The sequence below is a fragment of the Tricharina praecox genome, assembly GCF_024521635.1.
Source record: "Tricharina praecox strain CBS 144465 chromosome Unknown BZA05scaffold_9, whole genome shotgun sequence".
NCBI classification, from domain to species: Eukaryota; Fungi; Ascomycota; class Pezizomycetes; order Pezizales; family Pyronemataceae; genus Tricharina; species Tricharina praecox.
This window is the reverse complement of record NW_026250411.1, coordinates 566,879-579,253: the sequence shown is the minus strand read 5'-3', so window position 1 is coordinate 579,253 and position 12,375 is coordinate 566,879. Positions and strand designations below refer to the sequence as shown.

General features: G+C 53.7%; 6 protein-coding genes and 1 non-coding gene across 7 annotated transcripts; 4 read left to right on the top strand and 3 right to left on the bottom strand.

The window, feature by feature from the left end:
* Positions 1-104: 104 nt before the first annotated feature.
* Positions 105-1,253, top strand: BZA05DRAFT_425181 (beta-lactamase-like protein; the record flags this gene model as incomplete). The annotated part of the gene is made up of 7 exons (XM_051485952.1): positions 105-129; positions 183-213; positions 268-396; positions 474-718; positions 797-892; positions 952-1,082; positions 1,140-1,253. 7 exons carry the CDS (start codon positions 105-107, stop codon positions 1,251-1,253), a joined length of 771 nt encoding a protein of 256 aa, XP_051340389.1.
* Positions 1,254-2,033: 780 nt separating this feature from the next.
* Positions 2,034-2,688, top strand: BZA05DRAFT_473203 (ribonuclease H2 non-catalytic subunit-domain-containing protein; the record flags this gene model as incomplete). Its single annotated transcript, XM_051488054.1, has 2 exons — positions 2,034-2,361; positions 2,432-2,688. The coding sequence occupies exons 1-2, from the start codon at positions 2,151-2,153 to the stop codon at positions 2,686-2,688; spliced, it is 468 nt and encodes a 155-aa protein (XP_051340388.1). The 5' UTR covers positions 2,034-2,150.
* Positions 2,689-5,174: 2,486 nt separating this feature from the next.
* BZA05DRAFT_394883 (uncharacterized protein) lies at positions 5,175-6,036 on the top strand (the record flags this gene model as incomplete). The annotated part of the gene is made up of 2 exons (XM_051483375.1): positions 5,175-5,310; positions 5,349-6,036. Coding segments are annotated over 2 exons (573 nt in total), but the record flags the coding sequence as incomplete, so codon positions are not given.
* A 327-nt stretch (positions 6,037-6,363) lies between these two features.
* BZA05DRAFT_394879 (nucleotide-diphospho-sugar transferase) lies at positions 6,364-9,031 on the bottom strand. Its single transcript, XM_051483374.1, has 4 exons — positions 8,849-9,031; positions 8,724-8,780; positions 7,380-8,658; positions 6,364-7,330 (listed from the first exon to the last, which is right to left on the bottom strand). The coding sequence occupies exons 1-4, from the start codon at positions 8,927-8,929 to the stop codon at positions 6,612-6,614; spliced, it is 2,136 nt and encodes a 711-aa protein (XP_051340386.1). The 5' UTR covers positions 8,930-9,031; the 3' UTR covers positions 6,364-6,611.
* BZA05DRAFT_t134 lies at positions 6,371-6,443 on the bottom strand. The gene has a single exon. It is a non-coding gene; the product is annotated as a tRNA-Lys (tRNA).
* Positions 9,032-9,121: 90 nt separating the features above from the next.
* On the top strand, positions 9,122-10,371 carry BZA05DRAFT_394877 (uncharacterized protein). The gene is made up of 4 exons (XM_051483373.1): positions 9,122-9,359; positions 9,537-9,615; positions 9,672-9,935; positions 10,096-10,371. Exons 1-4 carry the CDS (start codon positions 9,339-9,341, stop codon positions 10,167-10,169), a joined length of 438 nt encoding a protein of 145 aa, XP_051340385.1. The 5' UTR covers positions 9,122-9,338; the 3' UTR covers positions 10,170-10,371.
* Positions 10,372-12,344, bottom strand: BZA05DRAFT_351945 (EAP30/Vps36 family-domain-containing protein). Its single transcript, XM_051481304.1, has 3 exons — positions 12,093-12,344; positions 11,895-12,030; positions 10,372-11,840 (listed from the first exon to the last, which is right to left on the bottom strand). The coding sequence occupies exons 1-3, from the start codon at positions 12,188-12,190 to the stop codon at positions 10,407-10,409; spliced, it is 1,668 nt and encodes a 555-aa protein (XP_051340384.1). The 5' UTR covers positions 12,191-12,344; the 3' UTR covers positions 10,372-10,406.
* Between the last annotated feature and the right edge of the window lie 31 nt (positions 12,345-12,375).

Below are 12,375 nucleotides of genomic sequence, written 5' to 3'. Positions count from 1 at the left end.
TTGTGCACGTCTGTGTACGGTCATATTGTTGTTCGTGATATTAACCGAGGACTGACCACGGAATGTACAATTGCACCGCACAGCGCCTCCAAACCTTTCGCACCATGAAGATTGAAAGCATCCCGATGTGTATGTCCTCACTCATCCCATCTCATCGCATCGTCATTACTGACTGCACGTAGGGACTGGGTCCAGCGACAATTACGCTTATCTGTGGGGCGGCCCTAACCCCGGACGGACATCTCGGCGGGTCTGATATTAGTCTAGGGTGATTGACGACAAAACCAAGGACGCCTTCGTCATTGACCCGGCACATCCAGCCGAGGTTCTTCCGGTGCTCGAACAGAGGACACAGGATAAGAGCATCAACTTCAAGGGGATCATCAATACTCACCAGTATGTCGCTCACTTCCATGCCTGTGGAGATGATGATCCGCGCTCGTAATTCCGGGCCCCGGCTGACCCGGACGCAGCCACTGGGACCACTCCGGCGGCAACGACCAGATCCTCGAGAAATACCCCGGCATCAGAGTCATCGGCGGCGAGAAATGCCAGTCCAAAACCGAGACGCCCACTCACGGCGAATCCTTCGGCATCGGCGAAGCGATCAAGGTCAAGGCTTTGCACACGCCGTGCCACACCCAGGACTCAATCTGCTACTTCATGCAGGAGGGGGACGAGAAGGTTGTGTTTACTGGTGACACGCTGTTCATCGGGGGTATGTACTCGGTGCACTTTGACCGGTGGTGGTGATGATTGAAAAACCCCTCACTCGAGCTGATACGCTCGACGGTAGGATGTGGAAGGTTCTTTGAGGGCACAGCGGAGGAGATGCACCACGCTCTGAACGGAGTTCTGGGCAAGCTTCCGGACGACACCAAGGTGTACCCAGGTACGATTATTTCCCCTCTCTCCCCTTCGTATAGATCTCCGAGCTGACCGACCGCCTAGGCCACGAGTACACCAAGAGCAATGTCTCGTTCTGCAAGAGTGTGCTCGACACCCTGCACATCCAACAGTTGCAGCAGTTCTGCGAGCACAACAAGGAGACCCAGGGGAAGTTCACAATCGGAGACGAGAAGGTAAGCCCAAAAATACGAGGTTCAGGTCAGGGGCGAGCTGGTGCTGACGTGATCCAGAACCACAATGTTTTCATGATGGTCGACGACCCCCGCATCCAGCAGGCGACAGGAAAGACGGATCCTGTCGACGCCATGGCAAAGCTCAGGGAAATGAAGAATAGCTTCAAGTAGGTCGTGTGTCAGTACTCTCTCTCCCGCCTCTCTCCGGTCCAATACTGATGATCGAGCGACAGATAGCAGCCATTTTCCATCCCTTAGCAATTGCCCTCTTCTAATGAGCCGTCTTTTGAATGTAGACCAGCTGGACCGAAGCTGTAAGGACCTATAATTGGTGGTTGGTAAGGCATGTTTCGAAATGTCTAGTATGTTATCAATCATATATCATCACTCACTCGACTGGCCATTGCCGCCAGCCTTCATCTTTATGCTTGGAGCGTGCAGGAAAGGTTACTTTTCTTTAGGTCTGGAAAGGCTGAATGCGAAATGAATTGATGTTCTCTCCCCAATGCCCATGCTTGGAATCTTGGCGGTTCCTAAGCGCTGTGGCGAGTAAGAATGGATGATGGCAATTTGAAAGTTTCGCCAGTGCGACGCCATTGGGGACTCGGTCTACTTACCTAGGCAATCAGTGCGCCGTGTCGAAGCTCGTTCTATCCCTTATTGTAAATCACGGATTCAAATCCCAATCAATGTCACGATGGTTGGCGCCTGCCTGCTCAATCACTGCTCTAAGTGACGGCTGCTACTCTGGAGGATGTCTGCGGGGTATTGTACTATAGTTCATTGCTTATAGCTTCGATCGTTCTAAGTAATCACTTACTCGGGGTGATGTCGAATAGCCCTGGTAAGCCGTATTGAACCTCGTTGTCGCGGACATGCAGGATCACCCGCCTGTCACGTGTAATGTAGCACTCAATTCAACGCGTCCATTCCAAGCGCGTCTTCCCGCGACATCACCCTTCACGCAGCACCTCACCACCACCACCACCACCACCAGTACCTACACGCACTCACAACCACAACCACAACCTTCCCATCACCACCGCCCACCACCACAACACAACAAAAATGCTATCCCTCACCCCGCCCACCATCACCACTCCAAAAGCGGTAGTCAACCTGCTCCCCTGCCGCCTGCACCACACTGGGCCCGCAAACGCCACGCCAGCACACTGGTCGCCCACTCGCTCCTCCTCCTCCACCACACAGCACAAAACTAGCTACTTCCGCGGCCGCCGGCTCCTCGCCAAAGAGCTGCTGCTGCCGGCGGGGTATACCGGTATGTACCTCCCCCACCCCTCCCCTCCCCCCTCTCATTTCCTCCTTCGCTGATCATGCATGGTTGGTAGGGTGTGTCCTCGCGCCAACAGACCAGGTCATCACCCCCACTGCAGACGAGGAGGGGGAGGATGGAGAAGGTGTGGAAACGAAAGCGGTCGAGGTCCTTGCTACGTTCGATGGCATCGATGTCTGGGGCCACGAACAGGTTCCCCAGGACGATTATGGTGTCGTAAGGGCCGCTGAGGAGTGGGTGCTCCTGGCGGCGAGGGTTAATACTTTTGATGATGAGGAGGAGGAGGAACAGGGGGAGGGGGGGAAGAAGTGATGAGGGGGCACAATGCGGGAGGGTTGGTGATATACGGTATATACAGGAGCAGAGTGCAGTAATACTTGGGCTGTCGGTTTCTTGGGGATACTTGCTTTTTGATTGGGCTGAGGGGGTGGAGGGTGTTGCAAAACAATGGCTCATGGTTGATTATACTCGCATTCAGCCATCTACTTAGAGTACCTAGACTATGGCGGCGTGAAATTTCTCCATTCCTGTTCACAGTCGAGGTAGCTGGCATATAGCTTGATGCGGCAGCCTCGTTCTCCCGTACCTACATTGGCTTATGAAATTCCAGTGTCGGATCTGGTCTGGTTGTGGGTAGTCGAGTGTCATATTTAAGTAGGTATTCTCCGCAAAATCCGGCAAACCCGTCAGGACCTATTCGCTCTCAAGGGTTCTGCTACAGACAGACAGATGGTACCATCCTCGGGCGTTTCGTACGGCATTATGCTTTGGTATCGAGTGAGCTGCTATGAATATCGTGGTGATGGTGCGGGAAGGGCGTGATATCTTTGGGTTGACAATTGGACCAAGTATCAGGTTCCGAGAAGCGGGGTGAATGAAAAGTCCAAAACCTCAAGTCCTCTGCCATCAGCACTTTCCATTCGTCCTCATCCATCCATCCATCCACACACATCATAATCACAGCCACAACCACAACAAAACCCAGCTCAGCTCACCTCCACCGAAGCCACGATACCCTCCAACAACCTAGAGTATGTACACCAATATACTCGGAATACCTTTCATCGGCACCGTCGAGCAACGAAGCATCGGAGCCAACATCCCCACGTCGTCCACCCCCAACCTAACCCCCAAGGTGTCCTTACCACTGGGCCCACGAGCGTGGGAACGACCAGCCCCTCCATCCAACAGTTAGTTGGTTGAAATGGGAACACTGGTTTTAAACAGTTCAGTTCTGGATGATTTTGTTCCCGGTTCAGTTGGGAACAGAGGCTTTCATGTCAGTTCCCAGTTGGTTTGGATAAGTCTGGCAGTTGTTCCCGGGAAAACTGGCAGAAAACTGTCAGTTCAGCCAGGGCAGCCAAAGTGGGCCAGATACCTAGGTTCCTATTTTGACGGGAAAAGCGATAAAAATGGGTACAGTACTGGTTTTGAATTACTACCTAGTCTGATGCTACCTAAGTAAGTACCCATGGGAGTACGGCGATTGAACTTCTTGATAGGTACTCTCTAGAGCTTCAACACTCTCGGTACTTAACGAATGCCGATGATCAGTACGAATCATCTTGCACTCGGGGAACAGCCGTTCAAACTCAGCCGAAATCGCTGGAATAGACAGAATATCAATCGCCATGCATCCGGCTGAGGTTAGAAATACTCCGTATGTATCTGACGCGGTTCCCAGCCACCATTCGGTCGCACGCAGTGGGACTGTTTCGAACATTCCTCTCGACAGGCAATGAACAATACCTAGGCCTAGAGCTCGTCAACCGGCGGGCGGCGTCCTACTGGGCGTTGGGTTGATAGTAGCAACTACATAGGTGGTGGGTTGTAGGCAGTTGGCCGGTGGATTGGTGGTGGCGACGGGTTTGGCCCAAATTTTTAAGCCGAGCTGAACTGATGGGACAAGCAGTTTTCCCAGTTTAAAACCTGGCAGTTGGTTCAGTTGGTTCAGTTCACTACCCAACAGTTGGTTGGTTCGGGAACACCCCCGGTTTGTTCCCAGTTCGAACTGTTGGAGGGTCTGTCGTGGATGTGGATGGAGTGGTGGATGTGGATGTGAATGGTGTGGTGGTAATGGTGGAGTGCTTTGCGAAGGCGCAATATGGGGCCTTGTGACGAACTGGTTTTGGAGGAGGGGCTCACCCCTCGGGAACCAGGAATCTCTGAGCATATATAAATCGATCGTTATGCCGCATACGGAAGGGGATGCTCTACCCAGTACCCAGTTCTTGGGATCACATTTTCTCACTAACTAGACCTCGGTGACATTTGGAGGACAGATCAGGAATGATCACATACGGCACCTGCTGATACTCATACAAACACCCGATACTCGTCTGGGCGATTAAGTGGATACATCTCAATATGTATACGGATCTCACACCGTCAATCCCATGAATTAAATAGGTACATGCAGCCAAATTCTAGGGACAAGGAGGGCTTGGGATGCGCGGAGAAGCCCGGACAATAGTGGGACTTGGGTGGGAGCCACTTCCGGGAGCATGGGGGGACTGGCAGCAGACTGTGGGACTCGAGCGGGACTTCATGTTTCAAGGCCAGACTTTGGCCGGACCTGGTGAGAGTTGTTCTTGAATTGATTGATCCCGTTTTATTTCAATTGACTCCTATCCGTAGGCCTCTCAGTATGATACCGTATTATCTCACATGAGAGAGGTATGGATATAAAAACTCCTGTTATAAGCACTAGTGCATGTAAACGCGAGATAGGGCGTCTATGGTTAGCGCGCCGAGCAAATATGCAACGTCAGGTGTTCAGCCTTCAGGGGCTGGCAGGTATCTTCATACAGCTGAACACACGACTCTGTAGCTGCCAGTATCGTCAACTACACAGTACTATCCTCCTTACATCTCGGAAGAACAATGCATCTGTTGACCATGATGAACGACCAAGTATCGGACTCAGCGCCGCCAGTAGAAACCCTCACATCATTGTTCTCACAGCTTGACAGCTAACCATCTACCGATCCGGCCAGGCCACCTTTCACGCGTTCACCAGTTAAGGTCAAACCTCCACCAGGGTTCCGGAAACAGCTCATCGCAGTCGCTTCACGTTGGGCTCCCCCTCCAACCGCACTCCTTCCAGAGCCAAACGAAGTCGAACAGTCGACTCACTTTGGACCCAATACCTAGCCGCACCACCGGCCGCACCACCAGCAGCAGCGCCGATCGCTCCAACAGCATCACCGGTCGCTGCAACAGCATCACCGATCGCTCCAACAGCAGCACCGGCCGCTCCTCCACCTGCACCGGCCACTCCTTCACCTGCACCGGCTGCACGCTGATGCTGAGCCGCACCACCAGCCGCACCACAAACCTGAACTCCAGCTGCCCTTCCAGCAGTAGGAGCCCGGAGAAGTGCCAGGCTGGTAGGGAAACCTCAGCGTAGCCATGTAACTTCTTTCCCGCAAATTACCGACACTGAAAGCGATAGTGAGGATGAGGATGAGGATGATGGTGTTGAGTATGATTTCTTTGGCGAGCAGACGAGTTTTAGTTAGATTTGTACATATCGATTCTGTGGACAGCCTGAGAATTCTCTCCTAGCACATAGGCGCGTTTTGATATTGAGCTAGTCCCTAAGCGCCCTGGTCTACGCTAGTGCGCGCTTTGCACCTATAATACTGCCATTTATACCCATACCTCTCATGTGAGATAATACGATACTACCTACACGGAGTAGAGTTCTCCCTTTGCCAAAGCTCACCATAAATCCCAGGGAGTGGCAGGCTCCTGGCTGAGTAGATTGGTGTGCAGACACCCGCCGGTTTTCAAAGTTATCTGTAAGTTTGTCCACCTGCGCTGTCGTTGTACGTGCTCAGGCAACCCGATAACAAATATTAGTACATGGGGGCAGATGACTCCTCCAGTATATACACACCCCATGGAATCATCCCTCCATGCAACCCCAGCAATCAAATCAGTTCTGAGAAGCCTATATGGCGAACAAAAAAAAAACACAAAATGAATACGCAGCCCCACGCGGGGGTCGAACCCGCAGCCTTAAGATTAAGAGTCTTACGCTCTACCGATTGAGCTAGCGAGGCTGTGAATAAGGTTAGAGACCCAATTTTTGTCTAGTTCCTTTTTCTATATACCTCAATACCTCAATCATCTATGCCCAAAACAAACCAAATCCCCATCTCAACTCCGCGCAAAAATAAACCCAGATAACCAGATAACCAGATGAAACTAAGTAGCTAGCTCTAACTGTACTATTCCTCATCATCATCCTCGTCGTCGGTCGCTTCATCATCCCCCTCCTCGCTCTCACTTTCACTCTCGGCTTCGGCGAGCCAGTTGACGAACGCCTCGGTCGGTTTCCTAACGGCTGCCATCCTCTCTTCTTTACTGCTTCTCTCGTCGAGCCACCAGTCATTGACCGCCTCCTCATCTACAACCTCCATGGTGTTGTTTAGGCATTGGACGATACCGAGGAGGATGCTCTCTCCAGCTTTACGGCTGCAGCACTCGCGCTGGCATAACAGGAGGAACTCTGCCTGGTCCTTACGGTCGAAGACGCAGCGCTTGATGGTGCTCTCCCATCGCTGCAGCACCTTCGATGCTGCGGCTCCATTAGAGATTGATTCCTTCGCAACAACCTGCTCGATACGGTTAACGAGGGCAGCGGTAACGGCGCGCCGGACTTGAGAGAAGTTGGCATTTGCCGTCATACGAAGGCCGTTTAACTCGAGATTGGCCACTTCCGCCGGCTGGTCGTTCTCCATTGCGTTGAAGAGCGACGTGGAAGCCTCGCGGTGCCAGGCTTCATCAACGGATTCAAATGAGGTGGTGGAGTCTGATCGGCCGGCCTTCCCAGTTCGTGCGATCAAACCGCCAGCTGGCGAAGACTCGTCCGAGTACGAGTCCGAGTCGTCGCCAGGGACGGTGGAGATCGACGAGTCCGAAAGGTTGAGGTGGTGAGTGGAATATACTAGATCTGTCAGTGACATGGAATGAACCGGTGAGACCATATGACTGACCCAGACTGTCTTGCATAGCAGAGTTCTGCTCATCTTCCGACTCGGACTCAGAGTTTGCGTATTCACTCCCCGAAGCCGCCTCGTCGTCCGCGTGTTCGCCTCTGTTCTTCCGTTTGCTGTGGGCAGTAATGCGCGAGAAAGGCTTGACCTGTATTCCGTCGGCGATCTTGACACCGTAGGAGATGACCGAGCCTTCCGCAACAACAACGTTCTTTCCCAGCACCGCGTCATTGGCGATTATGGATTTCTGGATCTGACAGCCATCTCCGATCACCACACCATCCCAAATATATACCCCCTCCAATAAAACATCCTTTCCGATCTCGACTCCGGCGCCGATAATACAATTGCCGATGACCGAGCGTTCGCCTATGCTTGTTCCCCGACCAAGAATCGTGTTGCGATTCACGGTGCAGCTCCGGGCGAGAATTATGTCATCCTCTTTGTAGATGTTTCCGCGCTCATGGGTGTAGTTCTGGTTTGGTGCCAAGTTACTGTCCGGCACCATAGGGTAGGTCCAGCGACCAATGATATCCCGGCTCACAGCATCGTAAGTCTGCAAGCTCCTCACTCTGGCGGCGTAGCTTCCAGTGACGATATGAGTGTGGATAATCTTTCCATACAGCTCGTAATCCGTCAAGATCCCATGCAAGAAGTGGCGGCGGATATGCTGGTAGTCGAAGTTCTCTGTAAAGAGCGCGGGGACATCAGGCGAGCAGATATCGACTTGACAGTCAATAAGATCGGTGCGGATTCGGAGCTGCGGATGGTGTTTTATTAGATCTGGGGGAAGCAGCACCGTCCTATCGCCGCTATGTCGCATCTCCTCGTAGTGAACACATCGTCCCGAAGCTTCATCGATCACAAATGCGCCCGATTCACCTCTCGCTTTCGCGCGATGCTCAAACTCGGCTTCCCGTAAGATCATGGTCATGATGGCGTTCTTGTCCTTTGTCCTCCTGTCGCGGTGCGCCTTCAAAACATCCTCCAGCGGCAGATTGCTAACAAAGTCACCGTTGACCAGCAGGAAATCTGTCGTGATCATCCCTTTACCGTCGAGCTCGCGCATGGCGTCGCCGACGGACATGCTGGACGGCGACATCACGATCTGACACTTCTTGAACGGCGATGACGCCAAGCTCCATTTCGAATCGCGGATGTGCTGCTCGATCTTCTCGGCGTGGGTGGACGCGAAGATGAAGACATCCTCAATTCCGGCAAGCGATAGGAACTCGAGGGTGTAGTCGATCACGGGAATGTTCGCAAGTGGGAGGAGACACTACGACAACATTTAGAGATTGATCACAATCGCTGGGCGCAAGAGGGGATAGTTCCGAAACGTACCCTTGGGGTTTCGAGCGTGAGCGGTCGGAATCTCGTCTGGTAGGAGTCTGTGAGGACCTTTCGTTGGTGATTGGGTTAGTCAGACCTTCACCGCAGCCACCAATCCCTGAAACGAAGGAACCCACCACAGCCTGTAGGATGTTCTCCCTCTGCTCATCTTCTCTCCTCTTAGACCCTCCAGTCGCTTTGTTTTTCTTCGAACTCATGCTTGATCCCTTTGTTGCGGGGGTGGTGGTATAAGCGGTAGTGGGGCCGGTGTCGGTGTGTCAGTCAGATGTCGTAGAGTTCAATAGTTGTTTGGCGGGGTGATTCACATTCAAAGTTAGTGTAACATAGTATGGAGGGGTCTTCTGTTATGCCTCTTCAAACCACCCCCAAACCCTGTACCCTAGAAGGTTATGGTCGACTCACTGAAACTAACTCAACCAAAAATACTTGCCCCCTCACCGCCTGCTCACCGGACGAACAGACGAACAAGTTGGATCAACAACCACCTTGACTCGACCACACACATCACCACCACCACCACCAGAGCTATAAGACAGCTCTGCTCCATTCCCACGAAACTCATCATTACAAACAACCTCACACAACCAACTACCACCACCACCCAACATGCCGAAGAACAAGGGAAAGGTGCGATGCGACTACTCTACCCCCACCCCCCACCCCCCTCTCAAGCGCTCGGCGCTCCAATGAGGCTCTTCGATTATAGTGGCCACCAACCATCGCCATCACGAGCATCATACGAGCGTCAAGCAACAGCAACAACATCGGGCAAGACATGGAGGCTAACACAGTTACGTACAATAGGGAGGAAAGAACAGGCGTCGCGGGAAGAACGAGAACGACAATGAGAAGCGTGAGCTGACGTTCAAGGAGGACGGTCAAGGTTTGTCGCCACCCGTCTATCCCACCTCCACCCTTACCTCCTCTTACACCAAACAGAGTACGCCCAGGTGGTCAAGATGCTCGGAAACGGACGCCTAGAGGCCATGTGCTTCGACGGCGAGAAGCGTCTAGCCCACATCCGTGGAAAGCTGCGAAAGAAGGTCTGGATCAACCAGGGAGACATCATCCTTCTGTCGCTACGTGACTACCAAGACGAGAAGGGAGACGTTATCCTGAAGTACACCGCCGACGAGGCTCGTAATCTTAAGGCCTACGGCGAACTGCCCGAGAACGCCAAGATCAACGAGACAGACACATACGGTATGTTTCTTCCCCGGTATGCTCGGTGGATGCGTGCCTGCTGTCATCCGTGTCACTCGCCTCAGCGACGAATGCACGGAGTCGGCCGGAGACACGCACTCACCGATATCACCGGTGCTTCTACTCCTTCCCCACGAGCCATATACTAACCCTCATCCAGGCCACGAGGGAGCGGACGAGTGCAACTTCGAGTTCGATTTGGAGGCCGGCGAGATCGATATCGATGCTGTCTAAAAAGTCTTTTCGTTTGCATTGCGGGTTGGACTGGGTCGGGTTTGGGCTGGAAGGCGGGCGTATCCAAGTCATTGATTGTACTGCAAGCGCGGGCGCCAATATGAGGTGCATGTAGACTGGTGATACAAAACCACCTGCTCTGCTCTGCCAACTGGGTTGAGGTTGAGAAAGCAAGACCTATACACATACGATTCTCTAGACATAATGAAAACGTCTTGACTCCATGATTTCCTCGATCTAGAACGTCTGAACTGTAGTCTCCCTAACCCGTGTCTCCAAATCCGCCACCGCAGAAGTATCTTCGACAAACCAGTTCCCCCAGAATCTCACACCCTCAATACCGACCTCTCTACACAGTGCCCCCCGCTCCTCCGCCATCTCTAGCTCTTCACTCGCGACCCTCAAACTCCATCCAAACCTGTCGGCCGCCTCACCAGCCGTAACACCTCTCCCCCAGCGTCCACTCCCATCAGCAGCAATCCACTCAACTATCCTCCTAACCGTCTCATCGTCCCTCCTGCCCACATCTTGGACCACCACGAGCCCACTCTTGAATGTCCTAGTCCTCACCGGTAATCTCAACGCCTCAAACCTTGTAGTGGCCTTCTGCAGATCTTGCGGTGAAATGAGATCAATACCTCTGACCCGATTATAAAGCGCCCAAAGGTCGACCAGCGTGATAACCCCGCCCTCCTTCTTCAACACGCCTCTTGCATCATCGGCCAGGAACTCTGCGACCTGTCGCGAGAGCTCATCGATCCACGCCTTGTCGCCGGCCGAGGAGGTGTTGGAGAACATATCCCTACTGACCAACCCGAGCGCCTGCGCCGCGCCGCCGCCAATAGCCTCGACGCCCGCATTTCCCGGGAGACGCGCGAACGATTCGGCGAGGGCGATGACCTCCTTCGCGGCGGCCTTGAGCGACTCGAGGTCTTCGAACGCACTACCAAGGACCATTTCATTCTGGCGGGTTTGGGAGAGTGTTTTCCGCTCGAGGCCGCCGATGCCGACGCGCTTTGTTGTCCCCGAGGGCGAGGGTGGGCGCGGCACTGGCGGCGCGGTCGAGAGGAGCCATTTCCGCTGGATCAGCGCGGACTTGAGGTGCGTGAGGAAGGCTGTCGAGCCGCCGGCCCGGAAGGAGAATTTGATTATTGGCACGTCGACGGGCGCCGGGGAGGAGGTGCGCGATGGTGTGGGTTGCGCGATTGCGAGCGCGCGCGGCACCGGGATCGCAATCGTCTGTAGTGACTCGCCGCAGAGCTCGCAGATGTGGAGGGAGGGGTGGTTGTGGAATGTACACCTTGGACAGGCGAGACCAGAATCTGGCGCGGCCGTCGTTGCTGCTGCTGGAGACGGCCGAGGCTGCGTTTGCAGACTGCTATCGAGATGCGATGGCTGAGGCCGTATCCCACAGGTTAGACAGGGCGGAATAGAAGCGGCCGATGACTCGCCGGGGACGTAATTCAAGGGTATCGGGTTCGAGAACGAGCAGATGGTGCAGATCCAGACGCCTGTCACTGGCGGCGGTGGGGACGCAGCACGTATGAGGGGGGTGGAGGAGCGGGGGCTTGCGCGCGAGGAGCCAAGAGGTGACGATTTACTCCCGCCGCCGATGTTCGCCGAAGGCTGTAGGTAAAGTGTGATTTTCGGAGAGGATTTAAGGAATCCTGCCTGTGCAGGGTCAGTAATGATACGGCGGCAGGCTTCATGAGGGGTATGGCACACATAAGGTTCAATCCGATCCACCTCTTTCAACTCTACGGCTATCGAGTACTTGCGCGGATCATCGTTATCGACGTAGCAGGCACGATGCGAGGTGAGGTACGCGAAGCCGTTCTGGTAGTTGAGGATCTTGTATTTTCTGAGGGACCTCGTCATCAGTTTCCAACTGCGGGAGCGGTAAATGATGGATTGCACACACACCCCTCATATAAGCCCACAGAGTTTTGGACAAAGAGGAGAGTTTCATCGGGGAGTAGCTGTGGTCGGTTTGCCGGTGTGAGATCGATTTTCGTGAGCATTTCCTTGGGGCATGTAGAGCATTCTGCAAGTTATCAAGCAATGAGGAGGGGTGAGGCGAGTGTTTGGTACATAATGGTGGGGGGATCTGCGCGGTTATCTACCCCAGCCTGCAGCTAACGGGACGGAGCATGTGGGGAGCTTGTTACTCCATCGTCACATCATGAGGGAGAGACAACGTGATTCA

Excerpts from the sequence above, each read along its gene's own strand:
- BZA05DRAFT_394879 (XM_051483374.1), bottom strand. The coding sequence starts at position 8,929 with ATGAGTTCGAAGAAAAACAAAGCGACTGGAGGGTCTAAGAGGAGAGAA. Across the intron at positions 8,659-8,723 it reads TCACGCTCGAAACCCCAAGG|TGTCTCCTCCCACTTGCGAA; the intron begins GTACGTTTCGGA and ends ATGTTGTCGTAG. Across the intron at positions 7,331-7,379 it reads TGCTATGCAAGACAGTCTGG|TATATTCCACTCACCACCTC; the intron begins GTCAGTCATATG and ends TGACAGATCTAG.
- BZA05DRAFT_394877 (XM_051483373.1), top strand. The coding sequence starts at position 9,339 with ATGCCGAAGAACAAGGGAAAG. Across the intron at positions 9,616-9,671 it reads GTTCAAGGAGGACGGTCAAG|AGTACGCCCAGGTGGTCAAG; the intron begins GTTTGTCGCCAC and ends TACACCAAACAG. Across the intron at positions 9,936-10,095 it reads CAACGAGACAGACACATACG|GCCACGAGGGAGCGGACGAG; the intron begins GTATGTTTCTTC and ends ACCCTCATCCAG.
- BZA05DRAFT_351945 (XM_051481304.1), bottom strand. The coding sequence starts at position 12,190 with ATGCTCACGAAAATCGATCTCACACCGGCAAACCGACCACAGCTACTC. Across the intron at positions 12,031-12,092 it reads TCTGTGGGCTTATATGAGGG|AAAATACAAGATCCTCAACT; the intron begins GTGTGTGTGCAA and ends GAGGTCCCTCAG. Across the intron at positions 11,841-11,894 it reads TGGATCGGATTGAACCTTAT|GCAGGATTCCTTAAATCCTC; the intron begins GTGTGCCATACC and ends GACCCTGCACAG.